The sequence below is a fragment of the Oryctolagus cuniculus genome, chromosome 4 (genome assembly GCF_964237555.1).
Source record: "Oryctolagus cuniculus chromosome 4, mOryCun1.1, whole genome shotgun sequence".
In the NCBI taxonomy this organism is placed as follows: domain Eukaryota; kingdom Metazoa; phylum Chordata; class Mammalia; order Lagomorpha; family Leporidae; genus Oryctolagus; species Oryctolagus cuniculus.
Window position 1 is genome coordinate 1,482,953 of NC_091435.1, and position 27,066 is coordinate 1,510,018.

The following is a 27,066-nucleotide window of genomic DNA, read 5'->3' on the forward strand; positions in this document are numbered from 1 at the left end:
CCCTGACCATGAGCCCTGGACGGGCCCTTTGAGGGGCAATCACTGTCCGCTCATCCCGACAAGGGCTTGCTGTGGGCTGATGGGAGGGAGCTGTGGGGCACGATGTCCACTCTGCCTGGCCGACAGCCCCAGCATGCACCGAGGCTGGCCAGGCTTCTCAGTGAGCCCGTGGTCCTGAGATCCAGGAGGGCTACCCCACCCCCAGCCAGTGGTGGCCGCGGCTGCCCGTGGTGAGGACAGAGTGATGTGAGGAGGGAAGTTGAGAGTCGCAGGAAGAGGAAGCACTGCTAAGCTGTGGCTCCAGCAGCGACCCGTGCTCACCTGTGGCAGGTGCAACTGCAGACCCTCGCTGGGGATAGGCTGGCGAGATGGCGTCTGATCCAAGTGCAGATTGAAGACAGTGGCCAGGGCAGACTGTGCCGCCCGGGCCTTGGCCAGCTTCTTGTTCCTTCCCGAGCCTTCAAAGAACTGGCCATCCACGACCACAGACATGACGAAGCTCTTGGCGTGGCTCTCCCCGCTCTCCGACAGGAAGTCATACTTCAGACCCGGGCGCAGCTCATTCAGGATCATCACGGGGTTCTTCCCGCTCGGTGGTGGGAACGGCGGCAGGACAGGGAGTGGGGGCTGGGCCAGGCCTGCGGGCACCGGGGAGGCCGACAGGCTGAGGTCCCCGCTGGAGCTGAAGGAGTCGTCACCGTTGGATCCCACATAGAAGGGCGGCTCCACCCTGTCGGACGTCTCAAAGCCGTTGAAGAGCGTGTCGGGAAAGTCGGCCTGGTCGGATGTGAAATCTGTGTTCACAGACAGGGTCCTCCCCATGGCCAGGTGGGCTTCGGAGGCGTTGGGAAACTGGACGAAAGAGCGCAGGGCCTTCTCGGCAGCATGCAGCTTTGCCTTTTTCTTGGTGGGGCCGGAGCCCTCGAACGCCTGCCCGTTCACCTCCACGGACATGACAAAGAGCGGCGCGTGCACAGGCCCCGTCTGCGACAGCAGCGTGTACTGCAGGCCGGGCTTAATCTCGTTCAGCTGCATCAGGGCGTTCTTGGGCAAGACGGGCCCCGGCATTTTCCTCCGCTTCTTCAGGCGGTACTTGGAGTGGCCGTTGCTGCCATCCTCCAGGGGCCGCTTCCTGCTGGCACCCCCGCCGCCCCCGTTGGAGAGCCGGGTCCCCTCGCTGGGCCCAGGCGCACCGCCATCCCTGGGGGGCACGCTGTCCAGGTGGCGGTTTTCCTTAACGTCTGCGCTGCTGGAACCTGCGGTGCCCAGAAAGAGTAGCTTACAACGCCTTCGTTGCAGGATCTTGTAAATGCAAAATTTATAGACTCCGTCATCTCCCTTTGTCACCGGGCAAGTGAAGCGTGCTCAGACCTCGCGCCTGTGTGCGCCCGACAGCTCCCAGCCCACTGGCCTGGCAGCTGAACGTGGCTGAGGCCTCTCCTATTCACTTCTCCAGCTGCTTTCGCATGGAAGGCGACCTTTTTAAACAGCTTTTTTTTTCTACTGAGAATGTTCTGGGGCATCCAGAGATATTTATTTAGCTATCCAGATGCTTAGTGAAAAGCTGGTCTGGACAGGCCTCGTTAGCAAGTCCACGGAGTGGCGCTGCGCTAAGCTGGCAGACACATTTGGTCCGGCCTTTCCTTCTCAGTCTCTTACCCTCTCACTTCCCACTAAACGCTCAGCAGTCAGAGACAGCGCTATTTAAGACTGTATGTGCACAACTTACTGATTCTTCAGGTTTGAAATATCCAGTCAATGTGTATTTAGCTGATTTCACTAGTGAATCATTTTAGAAAAGTATTAGTTTTGTTTTATAAATTATTTTTGGGGATATGCTTTTATGGTATCGATTTAAAATTTTTCATTATTACATGGGGTCTGATTTATCTCTGAATCCATAAATACATTCCATGATAGAAAAAAATAAGGTACAAAACTGAAGCTGCAAGCAGGCTGCAACTTGATAACTACATAAATACATCTGGTAATTTTTCAGTAGATTTTTTTGGAGGATGATAATTATTTGGTAGATTTCTAGAATAATTTGCTTATCCTGCCTTTTAAGGTATTTTATATCTATCTTTTTTTAAAGACTTTTTATTTATTTAAAAGGTACAGTTACAGAGTAAGAGAAGAGATCCTCCATCCACTGGTTCACTCCCCAAATGGCTGCAATGGCCAGGGTTGGGCCAGGCCAAAGCCAGGAGCCAGGAGCTTCTTCCAGGTCTCCCCCAAGGGTGCAGGGGCCCAAGCACTTGGACCACCTTCCACTGCTTTCCCGGGCACATTAGAGGGAGCTGGATCAGAACTGGAGCAGCCAGATCAAACCGGTGCCCACAAGATGCCAGGGGCTTAACCCATTGTGCTACAATGCCAGCCCCAATATTTTATATTTAAAATTAACAAAGGAACATAATTTTAGAATTCTAAAAGTGCATGGCACAACAAACATGACTAATTTTGAAAAACAGAAATAAAAAAGTGTGCACTGCTGCTAAGTTTAGCAAGCCTTTTTGCAAAGGAAAAGAAACACTGGGTTTTCATCAGAGCTAGATCCGCAGGCACTGCATGAAGCACAGGCCGTGGTCTCGGGGCTTGGCAAGGTTGCTCATGTGCATGGCTTCCAGAAATTCACACCTTCTAAGTCACCGAAATGTTTTAAAATCGTGAACCAATTACAGGATGGAGGCCTGGGGTCTCTGTTCCACACAACGAGACGTGGATTCTGATCATGCTAAGACATCGTGAGTGTTCATCACTCCAGCCCACAGGAGGGTTTACGGTGGGAGACGGCCTGTGAGTGGCGACCTCTGAAGGCAGAGATCACCAACTCCCAGGGCCACCATCAGTCACCAGAGATGGTTTCAACACCATCCGTGGGCAAAGTGATGCTTCCTGGGCAGATGAGGGCTTTGCGAACTGTCCCTACAGACAGCACCTCTGACACACACCTCACTTCCCCCAGGTGACAAAGCTGATGGACTGGACACTAAATTTTCATTTATAACATCCTCCAGCAAAAGCTCAATAGGTTACTCCTTTCGGTGCTCAAAGGGAACAAAAGGTTAGGAAGAGTAGAGCAGGCGGAATGGAGAGGTTATTAAGTGAGCGAGAACATCACATCCTGGGTGACTGCTTTCCTGGCTTAACAGAATAATCCGTAAAGAGAAGCAAATCATCACAGTGTATTCCGACATGCACTTAATCTCTGAAACAATCTCGGCTCTTTTCAGAAATAAAAATGAGAGACAATCCTGAGATCATGAGAGATACTTTACATAAGATGGTTCAGATGGACTGTGACCTCTTAACCACTCGGGAAGCACCGCGGTCCTGCTCCCATTCCGTCTGTTGGAAACGCTGCTGGGGGAAGGGGGATAAGGCACTGAGCCCGAGGAGGCCATCACGTGCCTGCCAAGACCCACGCTGTCTTCCTGGAAGTGTGACGAGTCATGACCGGACACTGGTGCTGTCAAAGGACCAGGTGCTGCAATGTGGTGGCACCTGAACCAGCAGAAACATCACTCATGAGGTCACAAAACTCAGGCTGCAGGTGACGGGCCAGGGCCACGGTCCCCACGCGTGGCCCAGTGGACGCCTGTACCCAAGTGCAGGTGGCCGGCTCTAAAGCAAGACGCAGAGTTTAATCTCTCTCCCTGAAGAACTCGGGCACAGCTGGACATGCTGAATGGAACTGCCCAGGAAAATCCTAGGGCTGGGTTTAAAACGATCCTAAATAGGAGTGAGGGGGAAAGCAGGGAAGACAGGGGCTCCAGCAGTCCTGGGCAGTGCACGCATCTGCAGGAGAAGGACACACTGGCCACATGGCTCCGACAGCACCGCACTGCTGTCCAGGAGCCACCCTGCAGGCATGGACAGTGGTCACTGCGTAGCACGCAGCACATCAGCCCAGCCCCACTGCCCAGGGCCCTCCATAAACTCTGGCAGGGACCCAGATGAGATCGTCACCAGGTGAGATGCACATAACTGAGTTCTAGCATCAACAACCACACCAATACAGCTCGCTGGGAGCCACACAGTCTTCCCTGAGACCAGTGAGCGTGCAAAGACATGTGTCGATGATGTAGAAGGCAACGTCAGTCTGATTTCCCTATCACCCCCTGGTGCAGGAGGCGACGTCGCATCCCAATTTCCCCACCACCCACTGGTGTGGGAGGCGACGTCGCATCCCGATTTCCCCACCACCCACTGGTGTGGGAGGCGATGTCTCATCCCGATTTCCCTACCACCCCCTGGTGTGGGAGGCGATGTCTCATCCTGATTTCCCCACCACCCACTGGTGTGGGAGGCGACGTCGCATCCCGATTTCCCCACCACCCACTGGTGCAGGAGGCGACGTCGCATCCCGATTTCCCCACCACCCACTGGTGTGGGAGGCGACGTCGCATCCCGATTTCCCTACCACCCCCTGGCGTAGAAGGTGACGTCTCAGCCTGATTTCCCTTCCACCCCCTGGTGTAGAAGGTGACGTCTCATCCCGACTTCCCCACCACCCCCTGGTGTGGGAGGCAGGGTCTCATCCCGATTTCCCCACCACCCCCTGGCATGGGAGGTGACGTCTCATCCCGATTTCCCTACCACTCCCTGGAAGCTTCGGTGGAAGTCTTTGCCTTAACTCAGACACACTGTTGTCTGGATCAGAGATAAAACACAAGCATTCACAAACTCCTGGAGAGAAGAGGGAAGGTTGGAGCACCCTCAACACCCACGTCACTGTCTCCCTCACCAGTGGAGATGCAGCCCCCAGCAAAGCGTTTCTGACTACAATCTCCCCAGAGCAGGCTTCACAGCACTCCTACAGATGAGCTCTGACATGCACAGGTGCAGGTCTGAGCGCACGTCACAGGAAACCACGCCTCTCGGTGGACACACACCTAGGCCATCTTTCCCGTGTGAAAACGACGACCCCTCGTCGATGCAGAGTGACGGGACCTAGACAGAGGGCTGAAGGGATGGCGTCTACGGCGGTACTGACACCTTCTGCAGAGAATGGGTGAGAATTAAAGACACACACTGCCAACAGCCCACGGCACGAGGAAAGTCAGCCTTCCCAAGTCGGTCTCACGAGCCAAGTTCACACACACTGCAACTTTAATGGACAGTTAGCTACTCGACACTGAATAGGCCTGGGTCTTACTCATGTTCTCCTCGTCTTCTGCGTCCATGGCAGAGCACGTCTGAGGGTGTCTTGACGGGCGCAGATGGTTTCTGTCTGAAAGACAGCAAGAAAGCAGCACTGAGCGCACAACCCGAGGTGAGCCCGCGCCCCGGCTCCCACAGAAGAGAAGCAGGGAAGGGAGTGCGGCGTCTCCCTCGTCCCCAGCTGGCTCTGGGCTCTGGGCTCTGGTGGTGCGGGAGGCCGGGGTGGAGAGCAGGCAGGCGAGGCAGGTGTGGGCTGGTGCCCTCTGGGGTGGGTGGGCCCAGTCCCTGGAGTGCAGGGTCACAGAGAGCCGGACACGGTGGTGACTCCTGAGGACCCCAGCGTGTGGTTTGGGGTCACAGCAAGAATCCGTCCCCCGCAAGCCCATGACACTTCCTACCTCCCCGGAAGCATCTTGGGGAGACACTGACATGCGTGGCAGTTAAAACCCAATCTAATTTGTGAGCTCGGGTAACTCAGCACTTGGTTGGCAAGAGAAAGCACAGGACGTGGTCAGGGAAACATCGTGTGAATTACCTAATTATTAACAGACTCACAGAACGACTACTCTAATTACCCAGTTGCTAACAAACTTCAAAGCTGCCTCTTCCCCAGTGTTTCAGTCACACACTGCACAGCTGTTCTGACACACGGCACATCACAAGAGTCCCATCAGACTGTCGCAAGGAAGACAGGTGCCCATTCGGGTAACCACAAATTTTTTTCATATAAATAAAAAAATTTTTTTTTGACAGGCAGAGTTAGTATGAGAGAGAGACAGAGAGAAAGGTCTTCCTTTATCCATTGGTTCAACCCCCAAATGGCCGCCAAGGCCAGCGTGCTGTAGCCGGTGCGCTGCGTCGATCTGAAGCCAGGAGCCAGGTGCTTCCTCCTGGTCTCCCATGCGGGTGCAGGGCCCAAGGACCTGGGCCATCCTCCACTGCCTTCCCGGGCCACAGCAGAGAGCTGGACTGGAAGAGAAGCAACCGGGACTAGAACTCGGAGTGCCAGTGCCGCAGGCGGAGGATTAGCCTAGTGAGCCGGCACAAATAAAATTTATATTATACATCACTAAAAGGCAAATCTGCTTTTAAGATAATAATGACTAAAACTGCTAAAATGTGCATTTGTGTTGTATTTCACACATCACGGACCTAATATGTGGCTCAATTGACAACTACTTGCTGATAACTTTTTTTTGAGAGGTAGAGTTACAGAGAGAGGCAGAGGCAGAGACAGAGAGAGAAGTTTTCATCTGTTGGTTCATTCCCAGATGGCCTCAATGGCCAGAGCTGAGCCAACCCAAGTCAGGAGCCAGGAGCTTTCTCCAGGTTTCCCACGCAGGTGCAGGGGCCCCAAAACTGGGCCATCTTCTGCTGCTTTCCCAGCCCACAGCAGAGAGCTGGATCGGAAGAGGAGCAGCAAGGACACGAACTGGCACCCATACGGGGTTCCGGCAGTGCAGACTTGGCCCACTATGCCACAGCGCCAGCCCCAATAACTTTTTTTTTTTTTTTGACAGGCAGAGTGGACAGTGAGAGAGAGAGAGAGGCAGAGAGAAAGGTCTTCCTTTGCCGTTGGTTCACCCTCCAATGGCCGCCGCGGCCGGCGCGCTGCGGCCGGCGCACCGCGCTGATCCGATGGCAGGAGCCAGGAGCCAGGTGCTTATCCTGGTCTCCCATGGGGTGCAGGGCCCAAGCACCTGGGCCATCCTCCACTGCACTCCCTGGCCACAGCAGAGAGCTGGCCTGGAAGAGGGGCAACCGGGACAGAATCCGGCGCCCCGACCGGGACTAGAACCCGGGGTGCCGGCGCCGCAAGGCGGAGGATTAGCCTAGTGAGCCGCGGCGCCGGCCAACCCCAATAACTTTTAATCTCATTGCATTTCTGGCAGGCTTGTTGCTAAAGTTAAATGAGAGTCTACGTGGAATCCTTTATTCAAGAAAGCTTTCCAGAGAGTTTAACAAGCACATTATTTTGTAGCGATTAATAACTTCAAGATGTGTTTTCTGAGGATCTGCTGTGTGCAAAGCATGGTGCTGGGCGAGAACCGCAGCCGCTCTGACAGGTTCTGCAGCCGAGGAATCCGTGTGCACGCTGCCACACAGCTGTGTTGCTGTTCACGATGGAGGGGTGCGACGACTCTCGTCTTTTCTTGATCCACACCACACTGTTCCCAGGTGAAATGACAGCACCTGGGGTTACTTGGCAGTCCTTCTGCGTAGTGGGGACAGAGCTGTCTGGGGGACCCCAGCAAGCGGCTGGTGGTGCTAGCTGATGGACACATGAGACTCACGACACACTCCTGCGATTCATACTTATCTACGTTTCCATGATGTGGGACTTTAATAAAAAGGGGTGGGGGCTGAGGTGAGAGGCAAGGCCAGCCCCTGCTGGAGGGGAGATGCCTCAGGTGGGGCTGGGTGCTCCCACAGCCCCTCGGGTCATGAGAGGCAGATGCAGCATGTCAGAGGGAGGTGTGTGGGCACCCTGCTCTCACCACGTGAGAACTGGCTCGTGGCAGGCAGCAGGGACATCCTGGGGCAGAGATTCCTGCCCCTCTGCTCTCTCTCGTGCAGTACAATCAGGATCCCAGGACCACACTCCCCACCCACCCACAACACATAAGGCGGCACTGAAAGGTGGAGGGACGAAGGTGGAGGAGTGCGCACCTGGGGGCACCATGGTGGGAGCTCTGGGCCCCGCGCTGCCTCTAAACCCGTGCTTGGTGTCAAAGGCCATGGACATCAGACGGCCACGGCGCTGTGAAGGCGGCTCTCCCAGGTAGCCTGGATGCAAAGGTCAGACAAGGATCTGCTCCAGCCAAACCCCACACCGGCCTGTCGGGAGGGCCCTGGGGCCCCGGCAGGGTCGTGCCAGACAAGACTGGGTCACCCCTTTCCTTCCTACAATGCTACATGAGTCACACGAGATGCCGTGGGGCCTCGGCTCTCCTCTCTCCACCAGGCTGTGATAGGGCCACCAAGGAGCAGCGGGAGACCCCTCAGCAGGAAGGGTGGACAAAGGGTCCAACAGAAACCTGGACCCTGCAGCGTGGGTGGGGAGTCAGCCACAACAGAGGCGTGAGATTCCCCGTCACAGCGCCCTATAAGAGCAGGCGCCTGTCACACCAAGAACCAGAAGATCTCAAACAACGAAGAAAGGCCGCAGCAGGGACCCACAGAGAGATGGCAGAGATGGTGGCAGGGACCCACAGAGAGATGGCAGAGATGGCGGCAGGGACCCACAGAGAGAGGGTAGAGATGGTGGCAGGGACCCACAGAGAGATGGCAGAGATGGCGGGCTGCCCGAGCATGACCTTGGAGCAGCTTCACGGATGGAGGTAGGCAGGATCAGTGACTGCCCAAGGCTTCGTGTGTGGTGCAGCCACACTCAGTACCACCAAGGTGGATACACGGATCACAGCAGGAGGGAGCGGGGCTTGGGACACAGACCCAGACACGTGAGTAACGGAGATCAGCTCTTGCAAGGCCACTTGTCAGTCTGACAGCTGCCAGGAGCTTGCCCTGTGTCCCTGGGGAAGAGCCCATTGGCAGGCACAGTGACCACAAGTCCGTCCCTCACCGCCAGCCACAGACTGGCATCAGTCACATCGTCCTTGTTGCATGCAGCCAAGTGCTGGGATTGTAGGGTTGTGACTCCAACATCACCTCGAAGCCACGCTAACACACTGTGGCTGCTTGTATTTCCTGGAGGAATCTGTCTCCTGCCACCATAACCCCAAGGATCCCGTCAGGGAGGTGTAGGAACCAAGGTGACAGACGAGCCAGGGCAGAGGCCTCGGACCATGCTGGGTGCCTGGCGGCTTCCACTAAGCCATTTCTATTCATTATTTCAAAGTACACCATGTAAACCAACTGGCACAAAAGCATTTTTAATCACAGGCAACTTTTGAATCTCATTTTAAGAAATAAAGTATATAGATTTTAATGTCTTAAAACAGTTGTTGGGGACAGCGCTATGGCGTAGTAGGTTAAGCCTACTCCTGGGGTGCCAGAATCCCATATGGGCACTGGTTCTAGTCCCAGGTGCTCCTCTTCCAACCCAGCTCTGGGATTGGGAAAGCAGTGGAAGATGGCCCAAGTGCTTGGAACCCTGCACCCACATGGGAGACCTGGAAGAAGCTCCAGGTTCCTGGCTTCAGATGGGCCCCACTCTGGCCACTGTGGTCTTTTGGGGAGTGAACCAGCAGATGGAAGACCTCTCTCTCTCTCTCTCTCTCTCTCTCTCTAATTCTGCATCTCAAATAAATAGACAAATTTTTTTTAAAAAGCCTCAGACAGTTAAGTTGAACTAAAAACTGAAATTAACCTGGAGTGTTAAGTGTCAGGCACCAGTTCGCTTTCATTCCTTTAAACTGGAAGTACTTTCACGCCGGTGGCTACGGCCGCACTTCCACGGCATGGAGAAGTGTTCCCGCAGGAACGTCGGGAATGAGCAGCGGCAGCAAAGGCTGAAGCGTCAGGCAGCGCCCGTCGCTGCCAGAGAAAACTGTTCACACCCCCGGCTGCGAACTTCCACACTGGCATAAACGTTTCTCAAGATCTGCTCCAGACCCAGAAGCCAGGCGCCCTACACACACGAACACCCACAGCTCTGCCAGCTGCAACAGAACGCAGAGGCCCTCGGGCCGCAAAGGGGCGAGCAGGCGGCATCAACACGGTTCTCGCACAGGCAGCACCCCAGAAACACCACCGCGGGGCCGGGGAGCCCGACCTGTGCTGGTGGAACAAGACCCGAATGCGTTACCTCTCCTCTCCGAGCGCCTCCTGCGCCTCCTTGTGTGGCGACGCCCCAGGATGCTGACGGAGGTCCCCGCTTCCATGTGCTGTGCCAGCGGTGCCGTCCAGACAAGCCAGCGCCAGCCCTGCTGGTCCCCGCATCCCACAGCCACCTGCCTGCCAGGAGCAAGCTGCGGTGCCTCCTCACAAGGCTCATTCATCACACAGCAGAATCAGGCTGAACCAGGCAGAACCAGGCTGAATCGGGCGGGCTGAGCCAGGCAGAACCAAGCAGAACCAGACCAGGTAGAACGGTGCCCAAAGCCCACACACTCCTCACACAGCACCTGGAACGTGACGTGTGAGGGTTAACCCTTGGATGCATTCACACACAACACCACAGGGAGAGAGGAGGGTGATGCCTCCCCTCTTCCCAGGGAGCCAGACCTCTCCCATGCCAGTGAGGCAGAGGCTGGGATAAGCAAACCGAAGCACCAAGAGGGAGTTTAGGAAACAAAGCCTCAAAAAATGGATGGGCAACAGCGGCTCAACACCCTGGACCACAACTGCACATGGCCGGGGTAGTGGGTGGGGCGCCTGGCAACAAGCGGCCAGCGTGTACATGGGGCCCTGGCCCTCCCACCCCTGCCAGTGACCACTCTTCCTCCTGCCCTACGCTGGTGTCTGGGGCTCAGCAGGCACTGCGGGGAGGTGGGGGGGGGGGGGGTGTGCAGCCCGCACTCTGGCTGAACCATAAGCAGACAAGCCCAGGGTACTCACCAGCCCCTTTGGGTTTTCCTCCATGCCAGGAGACCGGCCAGCACAGAACAGCCCAGCCTCCAGCCAGGGGCAAGCAGGGCCCCACGCAGCACGTGCACATGCACGCACACACGGCATAGCTCCGGCGCAACGTGCCCCTGCAGGCTGGAGTGCAGGAGGGATACGGCTCAGCCCGCCCCCGGCATTGCTGCCGCAGACCGCGCTGCCCGCGGAGGCTCTCACGGGGCGGGACAGTTGTGCTTGGCTACAGATGACTGAGGACACCAATCGGGCCGCCTCTGCCGGCTGCAGCTTCTCCAGGCGCCCACAGGCGCAGGCGCAACAGCGCCTCCTGGAGGCCGCACTCGGAGCCAAGGCGCCGTCTCACAGCGAGCACGACCCCCTGCTCCTTAATGAGTGATTCGGGCTCCCGTGTCCAGAGGTGCACGTGGCAGCCGCCACCCTCCCGCGCCACGCTCCTTCCCTACATGGATGCCAGCGGTTTTACTGCTTTTACAAAGTTATTAACATAACTTCACTAGTTCTTCAAAGTGTTAAGTTAAAAATTCAGCTTTCTTTAAATAATTTTGACTTAGACATTTCAATGTTATTTCCATTTTATGACTCTTAATAAATTAATAACAATGTCCTGAAAACATGAAAAATTGTCATGACTTTTTGCTTTGTTCACATGTCCACAGAAGCACATTCAAATCTTGTACCCGTCTAAATTCAATTCCCTCTTGTATTTTCCAATCCTATGGACTTCCCAAGGGGCAGATGGGAGACTGGACATGGCCCTCACCTGGGCGACACCCTGGCTCGCTCTTCTCCACTGCTCTGAATGGACACAGACTCCGCTCGGGGCCACCCTGCTCCATGTCGCCACTGGCCACAGAAAAGCAGGGTCTGGAAACGTGTTACCCGAGAGGTAATTGGTGATTTTGCTGAAATGGGAACAAAGCACAGATGCTGTGGGACAAATATGCTCACTGGTTAACTGTGTCTTTATTTGGCTTCCAAACACAAGTGGCTTCTCCACAGAATACCCAGGCACGCGTAGCAGTGCCCTCGGGTATCTGCTACTTTGCCGACTTCCAGTCGTGTCAAAGCCGCAGCTTCAGCCACCGCTTCTCTCCTGAAGGTGTGTTTGCCAGGGAAGGAGCAGGAAGACGAGGACAGAGGCTGGGACGGGAAGGGCCTGGTGTCTTGGCAGTGGTGTGGACAGGAGAGCAGGCAGGGAGGGGAGGAGAGGGATGGGGCGCGGCCTGCGGGGAGCAAGTGCTGCAGCGACAATGAACTTGGGCTGAGGAGTATGTCTAGGACGCTGCAGGGAGGACGGACGTGGTGTCCGTTTCCGGGACTACCCCCTCGGCTTCATTCCAGGGCTGAGCCACCTGAGCTAAGCTTGGGATGGGGGCTCAGCGGTCCAGGAGGGCTGTGCACGAGGCCCTGCACACCACACTGCAAAGCCTCACCAGGCACAACTGATCCTGGGCCCCCCTGCGAGATGGGAGCTGGAGCTGCGGCAGCACCGCAGAGGCCAGGAGCAGGAACGGAGAAAGACGCACCTGGAGGGGCGCCACGGGCGCCACACAGGCCCCGTCCTGGACATCCCCAGTGTTGCCTCCGGCTGTCACAGTGAGCACATGGGACCGATGCTCCAGGGACCACGGGAGGCACTGAGCAATTTGTGTGGCCCAGTCACAACCCTGGGGCTGCAGAAGCCCCTCTCACGGTGGCCGTGTCCTCACACCACCTGCCGGACCCCTGCCCAAGGTGGAAAAGGTGACCCGGCTTGGCAAAGAAGGTGTTTAGGAAGCATCAGTCCCCTTCTCCAGGGCGCGGCAGCACGCTTTCACTTGCATAGCACAGGTCACCCTGGCTGGGTCAGTCCCCTGGCCACCAGATGGCCGCGCACAGGAAGACACGCGTGCTCCTCCGGCATTTCCATGAGGAACAGAAAAGCTCTCTGCACCTATTTCACCATCCGAGTCGAGCGCTGCACTGAGAACTGTTGTATGCGGGGATTCCTTCACCACGCACCGCACCTGCGAGGAAGACCGCCGTGAGAGATGATCACACGCTGGTCCCGGGGTGGAGGACGGACAGGAGCTCGGACGTGCCAGAGCTCGTGAACTGGGCTGGCTGGGAAGAGGCAGCCACCCTTTGCCAGTGTCCCAGCCCTAGAGGCAATGCCGGCACAGGCCAGGCACAATGGCTGCTGGCGCAGGCAGCGGTCTCCCCACAGCACAGGGCTCGGAGCAGCAACTCCAGGACTCAGACCAAGAGAAAGCACCTGGGGCCAGCACGGTCCTGAGCACTACAGCAGGACCAGTCACAGGCGACGACAGGAAACGCAGACAAAAGCTGTCTGGCTTCTGGAGCCTTCACGGTTAATTCCTCTGGAGAAAAGGATGTGTCTGAAGAAGTCAGTGGGGCCGGCACTGTGGAGCAGCAGGTTACAGTCCTGGCCTGAAGCACCGGCATCCCATATGGGTGCTGGTTCTAGTCCCGGCTGCTCCTCTTCCAATCCAGCTCTCTGCTGTGGCCTGGGAGGGCAGTAGAAGATGGCCCAAGTCCTTGGGCCCCTGCACCCACGTGGGAGACCCAGAAGAAGCTCCTGGCTCCTGGCTTCGGATCTGCGCAGCTCCGGCCGTTGCGGCCAACTGGGGAGTGAACCAGCAGATGGAAGACCTCTCTCTCTCTCTCTCTCTCGCTCTCGCTCTCTGCCTCCCTTTCTCTCTGCCTCTCCTCTCTCTGTGTAACTCTGACTTTCAAATAAATAAATAAAATCTTAAAAAAAAAAAAAGTCAGGTGGATGCCAGAACACTTGGTGGTGAGCTAAGTCTACACTGCCTGTCCCAGTGTGGGGGCTCTCACCAGTGTGGGCACCTCCACTGCCACTGCACCCGGGGACAACAGGGGCGGGCAGCAGCCACTCCAGGGAGGCGGGAGGCTTCTGTGTGCCCTGCTCGCTCTGGCGGGACACAGTCTTGGGCGAGCCCAGGACCAGCAGGGCCAGGCTGTGTTGGCAACTTTCCAATAATCCGTGACTGTCCCTTTCTGGAAATGAGGAAATCACCTCCCCATCTCCATGGTAACCCCTGAAAACATTCACGCCAGCCACACAGCTTACAAAAGAACAGCTCGGAAACAAGTGTCCCTATTCAGGAACCCCAGTGGTGGGGTCAGGGACGGCGGACCACAGGCTGAGGTCTGGGGGCCATGGCCGTGGCCCCCCAGGGCCTCGGACCCAGCTCGGCAGTAACTGCAGGACTCTGCAAACTGAAACCACAGGAGGCCACCACCTCCACAGGCCACTTAAACTCACGTGGGGTGGTAGCCAGCATTGTGAAAGACCAGGAGTCTCACAGCACCACCCGCGCCCCTGTGGGCGAGGGCTTTGTTGCTCATTTTCTGATCCTTGCTGCTCCTCACTGGGCGGGGGGGGGGGGGGGGGGGGGGGTGTCTTTCACATGCAAACCAAGCAGTTCCTGTCATGCCAGGCCTCAGCCCTGCCAGAACCTTCAGGTCAGTCAGTCGCCAGGCAATGAGAGACCTCCTGGACACCCCCAGGAGTCCATCAAACTGGACACGCCCACAATGCCTCCCAGACTTGCCCGTGGAACCCACGAAAGGCTCTGGCCTGCCTCCCCTTGCTCCACTCTGCCTCCTGACTGGTGCCCTCCAGTGGCCATATGTGGCCTGGCAGCCCTCAATGCCAAGACTACTTTGTTTATCGTCGAGCCTATGAAACACAGGGATGTGCCAGGGTCCCAAGCCCCGAGCCCCAAGTTGTTCAAGCCAAAGTCACACAAAAAGACCGAACGGCTGCCTCCATCCCACACAGGCACCGCCTGGCCTTTCGTCACCGAATGACGCCACCCAGCATGCGGTGTACCATGCGGTACCATCAGTGCCGCGACCTCTGCTTTCATGGAAGCCCAAGTCATGTCGACTGCGGCCCACGACGAGGCCAAAGTGCCCCAAGTGTGGTCACCTGTGTGCCGTGCCTCCCACCATGGAGGGGCAGGGCAGCACTGTCCTGCCGCTGTGTCCACCACCACCTGTCCACGTCTTCCTTCATCTGCAGAATCCCGATGCGTGTGCTGACGTCGAGACACACGTGGCGGCGAGGCCGTGGCTCTCTGCGCCAGGCTCGGTTTTCTGCGAGACCGTGCTGGTCGCCAAGAATTTTGGAAGCGCTCTGGAGCTCTCCCAGCTGCAGAAGTGCCCGCGTCCCCAGCTCAGGGCGCGTCCTTGCGAGTTAACGGCTACCTAACTCCAGGCGTCAGGAACAGCCACACACAGCCCTGTTCTAATTTTACTTTCATCTGTGTTCTCAGTACGAAGACTCCAAACTTAACATTCCTGCAATATTAATTGGGGACAAAACTCTTAAGATGGGATTTCTACCCTTCTAAGAAGGGAAAAAAGGGGGTTTCATTCTACTCGTGTCCTAAACTCTGACCGAGCTGGCTATCCCTCAGGCAGCCTTGCTTAGCACAGGCTCAGACCAGCTCGGAGCGCGCTGCCGGCCATGCCAGGCCGCCCCGTGAGCGTGCCCACACGCGCCTCAGCGCCGAGGCGCCATGGGAGGGCCCAGAGCACGAGTCACCGACACCAACCGGCAGACGCTGGGAGCCAGCCCTGCTTGTCAGCTCCAGGGGGACTGCCAGGGAGACACAGCCGGGCAGCAGGGAGCTGGCCACGGGCTGCAAGGGAAGGGCACAGAGCCAGGCAGCCATGGCGGTGCAGAGCAGTGAGATGGAAGACAGCACCCTGGGCCTCCTGGGCCACTCTACGGTGGGTTTGGACTGGGAGTTTGATTCAGTTGTGCCCTATGTTTAGGAGGCCACCAGCCACTAGCAAGGGCCAAGGAGACAGCAAGAGAGCAGCAAGGCCACCCAGAGGCTCAGGGGAGGGCCACAGAGCCTGGGCACGAGACAGCCAGCCTCTGTGGGCAGCCAGCATGTGGCTGGGACCCAGGACAAGGGGCCAGGCCCTGGCCAGCAGAGCAGGAGCTGCTGAGGGTGGGACAGGTCTCGGTTTAGACATTTGCATTTGCAGATTTCCACAGATCCCCAGAAGTTGCCACTGGACATGGGTGGCTGCACCTGCAGGGCTGGGGAGGGGGATGTGCCGGGGGGGCAGGCACAGGGCTGCTGGGAGGGGAGGGGGATGTGCCAGGGGGGGCAGGCACAGGGCTGCTGGTAGGGGAGGCCTTCTCGGGAGTTCCCATGGTGACTGCCACCCTGCTGACCACTGCCCACCCTGGCTCACAGGAACCTCACCATGCCCTGGGACAGGAGACTGCAGTGGTGTGTGAGGGGTAGCCTGCGCAAGGCCAAGGTTGTTTCTCAGGCATCAGGGACACCCCTCAAGCCTTGGTCTTTGTGAGCAGAATTGTGCAGTCTACAACCTGCACTGCTGTCCACAGCAGCCACAGTGACAGATGGGGTAACCAGCACAGTGTCCAGAACTAGTCACTTGGTTAAAGGTGCCCCCTCCTACCAGCCAGGGCCCCAGGCAGGTCCTCACCTCCTGCCCTCAGATGCCGTGTGTGTCGGGCAGCAGACAGTCCCAGCGCATACTCCTGGGCCCACAGGGGACCCAGCCAGGAAAGTGCCCACTGTGGCTGCCCCGACCCCTTGGAAGCACCACCTCCCAGAGGCACTCCAAGCTCCTGGCTTCAGCCTGGACCAACCTGGCTGCCATGGTATTTGGGGAGTGAACCAGCGGATGAAGATATCTGTCTCTCTGCCACTCTGCCTTTCAAATAAATAAGTAAATCTTTAAAACGAAAGTATTTGTTATTCCTTCCTATTGTCAAGTCTTTCCTGCGGATCATGCGAACGTGCGAGTGTTGTCAGCCACCACCACGCACTGGGAACTCAGTAGTAGCAGCTGCCTTCTGCATGTGATCCACACTGCCCACGGGAGTGCCAGGCAAGAGGCAGAACCACAGGACAGACCACACGCCACAGCGACAGCTCGGACACAGCCACCCGCGGCAGGTGTGGCAGGCGGCGGGCGGGGCCAAGCAGAGGAATCCAGAGGAGGAAGCCCCAAGCCCCAGCCACAAGCCAGGGTCGCCGGACAAGCTGTGGCCGCCTGCGGCAGCTTGCCAGAACCTTCCACGAGCATCGGCGCCTGCGCCCTGGTCCTGCTTCCCCCAGCCCAGGCCCACCAGCTGGCTGGCTCGCACAGGCAAGAGGGACACGGCATGAGCCCAGGGCCTCGGGCCACAGCCCCAACCCCTGCTGTGTTTGTCCCTGGATATAAAAAGACCTTCAACCCACATTAAAGTCCATGAAACCTCAGGGTGGGAGTCTGAATTCTTCTGGGGCATGGAACTCTGAAGGCGTCACTCAGGTCTGGGGTCCTCCCCCAGCCAGGTGCCCCCACCCAAGGCCCTGTCCGCTTCCCCAGAGCCATCCACTGGACATACAGGCTGGCTGTGCAGACTCTGCCTGTCACACTGCAGTCACCCTCGCACCCCAGACTGGGGCTTTCTGGCCCTCCCTCTTGTGGCTACTCTAGTCAGACCACCACCCTCACCACACGCAGCCCAAGGCCAGGCCTATGGACCCTCCCCAGCTGTAATACGAAAGCCAGGCCGGTGCCACGGCTCAATAGGCTAATCCTGCGCCTGTGGCGCCAGCACCCTGGGTTCTGGTCCCGGTCGGGGCGCCAGATTCTGTCCCAGTTGCCCCTCTTCCAGGCCAGCTCTCTGCTGTGGCCCGGGAGTGCAGTGGAGGATGGCCCAGGTCCTTGGGCCCTGCACCCGCATGGGAGACCAGGAGAAGCACCTGGCTCTGGCTTTGGATCAGCGCAATGCACCAGCGCCGCAGCGGCCATTGGAGGGTGAACCAACGGCGGGGGAGGACCTTTCTCTCTGTCTCTCTCTCTCTCACTGTCCACCCTGCCTGTCAAAAAAAAAAATACGAAAGCCAGCTTGTGGCCACAGGGGTCAACAGCTCCTAGGGCCTGGCCCCCTGGGGGTCAGAAGGCAGTGGGGGGTCACAGTCTTCCAGAACTTTGTTCTGCACAGGAGCCCTGGTGGCCTCCACAGCAGACACGGAACGATCTGTCCACAAGAGGGCGCTGATGCACTCCCAGTCCTTGCTCAGGGACGCAAGTGGCAGGGCCGCACGGTCGGGGTTTCCTTCTCTCTGCACAGTGGTCCTGAGGATTCCGTCACCCCCAGAACACGAGGGAACCAGAGGGTGGCCCACCCATGTCTCAGACCGCCAAGGTGCAGGCCACTGAGTTTTATCTCTGGGGTCGCACTGGGGGGCTCATTCTTCACTCTCAGAAGCTTAATGCCAGCACACATGCAAACTGGGGGTTCAAGCACATTTCAGAACCTTTCACATTTGATCCCAGCTTTCCTCAGACGTTTTTAGTTCTGTGAGACAGAGAACAATCCCCTGAACAGGACGCACCCCTCACCAGCTGGGAGCCCTGCTGGGTCCTCATCAAGGGCCACCTCCTCCAGGTTCTCAGCCAGGCTGCTCCCCCACAGCAGACACTCTGTGCTGACTCTGCAGGAAATGAGGTGGGGGTCCCCGGGGCCGGGAGCCCCAAGACTGGAGAGAGTGTCTGCACCTGACCCGAAGCACTGCCCACCGCCTGGAGCGGCTGGCACCGCCCGCAACGCAGTGTTGCTTCGCGAGCACACGCAGGAGCCCTTCTCCCCCGGTCTCCAGCCCCCGCTTTCAGAGTCGTAACGAACAGAGTGACAGCTGCCTGTCCAGAACCTTCCGGACTCAGAAACAAACGCCGGCACGAAGACCTCGCTTGCCCCGCACTGCGGCTTACTACGTAAGGTCAGTGAGAATCGGCCCTGCTTTCCGTGTTTTTTTTTTTTTTTTTTTTTTTTTTTTTGGACAGGCAGAGTGGACAGTGAGAGAGAGAGACAGAGAGAAAGGTCTTCCTTTGCCGTTGGTTCACCCTCCAATGGCCGCCGCGGCGGCCGGCGCACCGCGCTGATCCGATGGCAGGAGCCAGGAGCTTTTCCTGGTCTCCCATGGGGTGCAGGGCCCAAGCACCTGGGCCATCCTCCACTGCACTCCCTGGCCACAGCAGAGAGCTGGCCTGGAAGAGGGGCAACCGGGACAGAATCCAGCACCCCGACCGGGACTAGAACCCGGTGTGCTGGCGCCGCTAGGCGGAGGATTAGCCTAGTGAGCCGCGGCGCCGGCCACTTTCCGTTTTTAAAGACGTATTTACTTACGCACTTCTCTGAAAGGGAGAGTGACAGAGAGGGAGAAAGGGGAGGGAGAGACAGACAGACTGACAGATTGATTTTCCGACTTGCTGGTTCACTCCCCAGATGCACACAACAGTCAGGGTTGAGTCAGGTTGAAGCCAGGAACTCCAGGGCTCTGCCTGGGTGGCAGGGGCCATGCCTGCTGCCCTCCCACGTGCACCAGCAGGAAGCTGGACTGGAAGCAGGCTAGCAAAATGGCACTGCCGCTGTCACAAGTAGCCACTTAACCCGCTGCACCAAACAGCCCCTCGGTCTGTTCACTTGGACAGGAAGTGGAGCACCATGTGTGGAACCAACCTCCTGGCAGGTGCAGCTGCCCATAAGCAGGGGCCTCCACACTGGCCAGGAGGAGGGTCTGCTCCGGCTCTCTGCCCGACCAGCCGTCAGCAAAGTCACGTTCCATGGGCCTCAAGATACAGAAATTCATCCTCTGCTTGGCGCGTGGGCAAACCCTGGTGGGGACACGCTTCATCTCCAGACGGACACGACAGGGCTCGGGCAAACAGCCTGCAGGCTCGGCTCTGGCCCCACAGACCCTTCCCGGCGCTGAGCCTCGCTCTCGGCCAGGCCGTATTTTGCTCCCGTGACCTTCTGCCATAGCTGCGCTCAGGGGCTCCTCTAGTCAAAAAGGGGAGAACACATCAAGGTTTCGGGCCAACGTGTAAGGATCCAGAATGCAGCACAGCAGCAATGCTCACGCGACCCAAAAGGCCATCGCGGTGCCGGGACTGGTCACCTGCCAACCTCCACACGGGCAATGCCACACCGCTGAGGTGCCTGGCAGCTCACCTGCCAGGACCCCCCCGCCCTGCTCCCCCACCCAGGGCAGCACAGGACAGCGGGGGCCTCCACTGCCCCGTGCCCGGGCAGGCGTGGGGCACAGTGAGGAAGCCGCCTGGCATGCCCACACCCCACCCAGGAGCGCCTGGGTTTGAGTCTCAGCTCGTGCTGAAATCCCGCTTCCTGCTAACACAGACTGACGGCCTTGGCCACGACTCACGTGGCTGGTCCCCGCAGCACGTGGGACACTGGGACTGTTCCTGGCAGCCAGGTCATCCCGGCCACAACTCTAGGACCTTGTGCGACAGCAGGACCACCCTGGCAACAGAAGGCCACGCAGCATGGCTGAAGCCGGGCCTGACTGGTTCACACAGAAGCTGGGTAGGGGTCGCCACTGTGGTGCAGCAGAGAAAGCCACCGCCTGTAACGCTGGTATCCCACATGGTGCCAGTTAGTGCCCTGGTTGTCCACTTCCGGTCCAGCTCTCTGCTGATGCACCTGGGAAAGCAGCAGAAGATGGCCCAAGTGCTCGGGCCTTTGAACCCACATGGGAGACCTGGAAGAAGCTCCTGGCTCCTGGCTTAGGCCTGGACCAGCCCCAGCCATTGTGGCCATTTGCAGAATGAACCAGCAGATGGATGATCTGTCTCTCTCTGTAACCCTGACTTTCAAATAAATAAATAAATCTTAAAAGACAAAAAAGCACCGTGTGTCTGTCCATGCCTTAATCACACACCGAATGCTCAAGCAACGTTAACTCTCATTGCACATGCAGGGCAGAGCAGCCAGCGTAGCTGAGCACTGACCTACGGGGCACTCGGTGCTGCACTGCACGCCAGTGGTTGTGGGGAAGGCAGCAGCGCCTGCTGTATACACAGTGATGCAAGTGGGGGTGTGTGCACCCTTCACGCTACAATGTGCCATGATAATGCTCTCAAAATCATACAGCTTAATTACGTCAGCTGACATGTTCTATGAACTTCCTTTTAGAATTAAAAAGGGGAACGAATGAGCACTTGTTACAGAAGGAACACTGGCGGCAGAGGCAGCGAGGATGCTCACAAACCGCGTCCGAGTTTCTGCACGAGACCACCTTCCTCAGCCCCTCCCAACCTCTGAGCAGGCACCGTCTGCGGGAACTCAACAGGGTGGCACTCCCCCCACCACCTCAGAAGACCCCCGTGCGCTCAGGCAACCCCACCAGCCTCTCAGAAGACCCCTGCATGCTCAGGTGACCCCGACCTCCCCCCTCAGAAGACCCCCATGTGCTCAGGAGGCCCCTGACCTCCCCCCTCAGAAGACCCCCGTGTACTCAGATGACCCCTGACCTCGCTTCAGAAGACCCCCGTGTGCTCAGGCGACCCCCGACCTCTCCCCTCAGAAGACCCCCATGTGCTCAGGCGACCCCTGACCTCCCCCCTCAGAAGACCCCCGTGCGCTCAGGCAACCCCGACCAGCCCCCTCAGAAGACCCCGGCATGCTCAGGTGACCCCGACCAACCCCCTCAGAAGACCCCCGTGTACTCAGGCGACCGCTGACCTCCCCCTCTCAGAAGACCCCTGTGTGCTCGGGCAACCTCTGACCTACTCACCTCAGAAGACCCCTGGTGTGCTCAGGCGACCCCCGACCTCCCCCCTCAGAAGACCCCCGTGTGCTCAGGCGACCCCTGACCTCCCCCCTCAGAAGACCCCCGTGTACTCAGGCGACCCCTGACCTCACCTCAGAAGACCCCCGTGTGCTCAGGCGACCCCTGACCTCCCCCCTCAGAAGACCCCCGTGTGCTCAGGCAGCCCCTGACCTCCCCCCTCAGAAGACCCCCGTGTACTCAGGCGACCCCTGACCTCGCCTCAGAAGACCCCCGTGTGCTCAGGCGACCCCTGACCTCCCCCCTCAGAAGACCCCTGTGTACTCGAGCGACCCCTGACCTCCCCCCTCAGAAGACCCCCGTGTGCTCGGGTGGCCCCAACCTCCCCCCTCAGAAGACCCCCGTGTGCTCAGGCGGCCCCCGACCTCCCCATCTCGCATGCTCAGGGTGACCCCAATATCTATCCTCAGAAGACCCCCGTGTGTTAAGACGAGGGGGAGGCAGTGGCATAAGCAGGATTCTGCCTGAAACTGAAAACCAAGCCCCCCAGCGGGGGTCAGGGCCCAGAGGGCCCCTGGAGAGAGCCTCCCTCTGGCGCCGAGGAGGTGACAAGCAGGGCTTCCAGGAAGGGACATGTTGTAGTTACTACTCTACATCTATTCCTGTTTCATTCCACACCAGCCGGAAAAGGAGAGAGCAACACCTCACACTCTGCTGCCAGAACTAGTTCTCGTCTTCGGGAAGCACAGAAACACAAAGTCCTGGTGGCAGCCACTTATTAACAGGAGGGGCCTGCTCCACGCTGCTGCGATGTTTTATAGCTCCCAGTGCTTTCTCGGCACACACACCAGCCAGCTCCTTCTGGCCTGTGACTTGCTCTATGCCTTTAAGAACAATTTATTTGTGCAAAGGATTATAAATAATTCATTCCTCCAGTGCGTGCTTACATTGTATAAAAATACTTGCCTTTCACTACACAGCATAATTAATGCAGTGCTTTAGCTCCACGGCATGTTAAAAATAGGCAGCCATAAATTACACCTAACTTAGCAATACGAAACCCCACGTCTCTCTCCGCCTCGCTCCACGCTGGCATTCTCACTGTCTTCCAAGAAACTGGTTACAGAGGAACTGATTTCATGTCACTGATCGAACTGAGAGAAAGGCTGTGGGAGCAAATGAAATGCCACCCCACAGGGCAGCCACGGAGAGAGTAACCCTCACCCCACAGGGCACAGCTATGGAGAGTAGCCCTGACCCCACACGGCAGCCACAGAGTAACCCTGACCCCACAGGGCACAGCCATGGAGAGAGTAACCCTGACCCCACAGGGCAGCCATGGAGAGAGTAGCCCTGACCCCACAGGGCACAGCCATGGAGAGAGTAACCCTGACCTCACAGGGCACAGCCATGGAGAGAGTAGCCCTGACCCCACAGGGCAGCCACAGAGAGAGTAACCCTCACCACACAGGGCACAGCCATGGAGAGAGTAACCCTGACCCCACAGGGCACAGCCATGGAGAGAGTAACCCTGACCCTACAGCACAGCCACAGAGAGAGTAACCCTCACCCCACAGGACAACATGGAGAGTAACCCTCACCCCACAGGACAGCCATGGAGAGAGTAGCCCTGACATTGGCCTGCCCATTCTCTGCTCGTACTCCAGCGGTCAGATATGGCCACATCCCCAGTCCCCAAACACAGCAAACCCCAGCCGCCGCCTCCATCCACACTCACTCCCTGGTGACCTCTGTGGTCCCAACGGCTCCAGGTGCTGCCCCGCGTCAACAGAACACAGGAGCACGCCGGCATCCCCTGGCCACGGCCCGCTGGAGGCCACTTCCTTCTTCCTCTCCCCTGGTCTGAACCCACGAGACAAACTTCAGCGTGAACCCTCTCAAGTCAGTCAATCCACAGAAGCCACATGAAACCCTCACACATCCCACTCGCTTCCTGGGACCCCAGCATTTGTCTCTGGGTGAGTGTCTGTCACTGCGCCTAAGACGCTGCTTGGGACACAGGCATCCCTCATTGGAGTGTCTGGGCTGGGGTCCCGGCTCCACTCCTGACCCCAGCCTCCTGTGGGGGCACACCCGCAGGCAGCAGGTAATCGCCAAGTACCTGGGTCCCAGCCACCCACGTGGGCAACCAGGGCCAAGTTCCTGGATCTCAGCTTTGCCCTGGTCTAGGCCCAGTTGTGGACATTTGGGGAGTAAAGCAGTCAGGATATCTCTCCTTCAAATACATGAATTGATAGATGAATAAGTAAATGAATAAATTTAACAAACACGCATTTTCCTCTCAAAAGAGGAAGTCGGCTCACGTCGCAGTCACCAAACCCAGAGTACTGAAGGAACTTTCTTTTAATCACTCAAACAAAATAATAATTGCCAGCAAAGGCTTTGAACAGGTCTGGCCTGGCGCCCGGCACAAAGCATGGACACAATCCCTGGTGCCCAGAACCACAGCCAGGCTGGGGGCGCCCGTGGACGGCCCAAGCCACTGCAAGCTGGAGATGGACTACCAGCTCCCGGGGCCCGTGCTCATCAGCCAGAGGCTCACACCCGAGAGGAGCGGGCCAGAGCCGCCAGTCCCAGCAGGGTCTACAGGTCGTCACTTACCTGGCCCTTTGCTTAGTTTTTATTTTGGTTCTGGTCCCCAGGCAATGCTTCCTTCAACACGAGCGGCCGGAGACAAAGTCCCAGCAGGACCGAAGCTGGGTGGTGCCCACTCCAACGCCGTCACTCTGTAACAAAGACCCTGTTACTCCGTGCTCCATCAGAGGTTTTGAGCTCTTTAACAATACACACCCTTAATTAAACTGCTAGTCATGTAGGTGGACTTTAATGACACAATGTTTAGAGCTAAAATATACATTATACTGGTTCCATTTTTTAAAAATATGTTTTAACAAAACTCTTAGGAGTTCTTTGAAGCAATGCAGATATTGCAATAATTGTGGATTTTATAATAATGTCACTCTGCAAGTAGAAAAACAAATTCTTTAAAATAAAAAAAAAAAAGAGTTCTTCCTGGGACTGGCACTGTGGCACAGCAGGTCAAGTCACTGCCTATGATGCCGGCATTCCACATGAGTGCAGGTTCAAGTCCTGGCTGCTCTACTTCTGATCCAGCTCTCTGCTGTGGCCTGGGAAAGCAGTAGAAGATGGCCCACGTGCTTGGGCCCCTGCACCCGTGTGGGACATCCAGAGGAAGCTCCTGGCTCCCGGCTTCGGATCAGCCCAGCCCCAGCTGTTGAACCATTTGGGGAGTGAACCAGCAGATGGTAGCCTTCTCTCTCTGTCTCTCCCTCTATAACTCTGCTTCTCAAATAAATAAAATAGCTTTTTAAAGGTGCCTGGGATGACCCTGCACTCACGTGGAGACCAGGATGGAGTTCCAGGCTCCTGCCTTCATGTAGCCCGGCCCTGGCAACTGCAGCCATTTGAGTCATGAACCAGCAGATGAAGATCTCTGTCTCTCCCTCTCTGTAATTCTGCCTCTCAAGTAAACAAATAAATCTTTGAAAAGCAATCCTCTTCCTGAACACAAGCTTAAGTGACTTTAAGCCATTCCACACAGGGAACGTGCAGCGAGCAGTCACGCCACACTCTGCCCTCCCACAACGTACACATGCACATCCCCTCCACCAACACCAGGGGGAGACACGCTAAGGAGCAAGCCCAGCAGGATCTCCTGTCTTCCTCAGAACAAAACCCAACACCCAGCCCAAGCACAGCCACGGACCCTACGTGCTCCTTGCCCCCACCCTGCAGGTGAGACACTGCAGCGCCCAGGCCCTGGCAGCCAGGACTGGGAACCACAGCCCCACTTCCAGGCCGCCTCGGCAAACCACAAAGGGACGACTTCAAATGCCGGTATCAAAATAGAATCATATAATTCGTTGATCTGGGGGCAAAAAAAAAAACAAACCAGAAATCCACACAAAAGAGAGGCTTCCAAAAATGTCTTCAGCAAAATGAATTTATCTTTAATTCCATTTTCCATGACCTTTGCACAGCCCTGAACACGATGTGGGTGTTTCTCTTTGAAAAGCAAACGGATGCCCAGAGGGAGGGCAGGTGCAGTGGTGAGCCCCTCAGGGAGAGGGCTCCAGTGCAGCCAGCAGGAGGGCCGCTGTGAGGCCAAGGGGCTCCACCCACGTGATTCTGTAATCATGGACGTGGCCGAGCCGCCGCGAGCTCCCTGCCACACCAGTGACTGTTTCAGGCCCTCCGAGGACTGAGCACGCCTGCCACACACCTGGCCTGGGGCCTGCAACGGCCTCTGCTGGGCAGGCCTTAGGCATGGCAGTGGGCTGGCCCACCTGACCCCAACACAGTGTGTGTGCACTGGCCACGGTCATCCTGTCCACCCCTGACAGTCCCCACTGTCACCACAGCAGACTAATGCTCCCAAGGGATCTGCCTGCTGTCCTCATCACCACGCCTGTCAGAAGGGCCCAGGAAGTCAGGTCAGTACTGTCCTCACCCCATCAGCATTGCAGCTCCGGGACCACCCACGTCCACCTGGCAAAGGCCACACCACGAGGTGACCCTCAGCCACCACCACCACCAGCGCCCAGGGCCTGGCCCCTGCTGCAGTTCCAGTGACCTCAAAGGCCACCAGGTCTGCAGGCCTGGGAGGAAGCCTGGAGCCCTGCCGCTCTGGATGGGAGCAGGTGCCGTGCGAGCATGGGCTCTGTGAGCTCCAAATCCACCTGGAAGGATCAGGAGCTCTGACTGAGTGCGTTCACACTGACCGGGCGGGCTGCAGCCGCTGCGCTGTCCAGGGGAGCTGCGGCGGGACAGGGCAGGCCCAGCTCCGCAGCTATGCGGTGGAGAGGCTCAGCCCAGCCAGGGTGTGGTGCTCTGCTCACACCCACCGCAGAGGAAGCCAGGGGAGCACGGGGCGGAAGCTGCCGGGGACACAAAGAGAGCAGGTGGCGGAACAGACCTGAATCCAGAGGGGTGAGGTCTGAGCAGCACAGGTCAACACAATGGACGCAGGAAGTGGTAACCCCAGAAGAAAATGGTCAAGCAACACACATTTTTTTTAAATTTATGTATTTATCTGACAGATAGAGTTAGACTGAGAGAGAGAGACAGAGAGAAAGGTATTCCCTCCGTTGGTTCAGTCTCCAAATGGCCAGCACGTTCGGAGCTATGCTGATCCGAAGCCAGGAGTCAAGTACTTCTTCCTGGTCTCCGACGCAAGTGCAGGCACCCAAGCACCTGGGCCATCCTCCACTGCCTTCCTGGGCCACAGCAGAGAGCTGGACTGGAAAAGGAGCAACCGGGGACTAGAACCTGGCGCCCATACGGGATGCCAGTACCGCAGGCAGAGGATTAACCAAGTAAGCCATGGTGCCGGCCCCCAACCAACATACTTTCAAAGGATCCCCCCGGGCAGGCACTCGGCCTAGCAGCTAAGACGCTGGCCAAGGTCCCCTGCACCACATCAGAGTCCCTGGACACCACTCTGCCTCTGGCTCCTGACTCCAGCTTCCAGCTGATACAAACCCTGGCAGGCAGCCATGGTAGCCTAAGTAATTGGGTTTTCACCACCCATGTGGGCAACCGGCTCCCGGCTTCAGCCCTGGCCCATCCTAGGCCATCACAGAAATCTGGGAAGCAAACCAACAGACGGGAGCTCTGTGTGTGTGTGTGTGTGTGTGTGTCCCTGTCTCCTTAGCTCTCAAATTTAAATATTTGAATAATTCATAGAAAAAAATCATGGTAGAAAACAGAAAGCATT

The 27,066-nt window shown here is 57.5% G+C and overlaps 1 protein-coding gene across 16 annotated transcripts in view; it reads right to left on the reverse strand.

The window, feature by feature from the left end:
- Positions 1-27,066, reverse strand: part of ADARB1 (adenosine deaminase RNA specific B1) — a 115,947-nt gene that overhangs the window by 35,763 nt on the left and 53,118 nt on the right. For 13 of the 16 annotated variants that reach the window (XR_011387666.1, XR_011387665.1, XR_011387664.1 and 10 more), the window contains exons 2-4: positions 23,931-24,055; positions 5,162-5,236; positions 322-1,256 (exon numbers count right to left, since the gene is read on the reverse strand). Coding sequence is in view for 12 of the 16 variants with exons in the window: in XM_051839965.2 (XP_051695925.1) it covers positions 322-1,256; positions 5,162-5,189 (963 nt within the window). In the remaining 4 variants the exon portion in view is untranslated. Of the gene's footprint in view, positions 1-321; positions 1,257-4,898; positions 5,005-5,161; positions 5,237-23,930; positions 24,056-27,066 lie in introns of those variants that run through there. The other 3 variants (XM_051839970.2, XM_051839971.2, XM_051839968.1) reach the window with 2 other exon arrangements.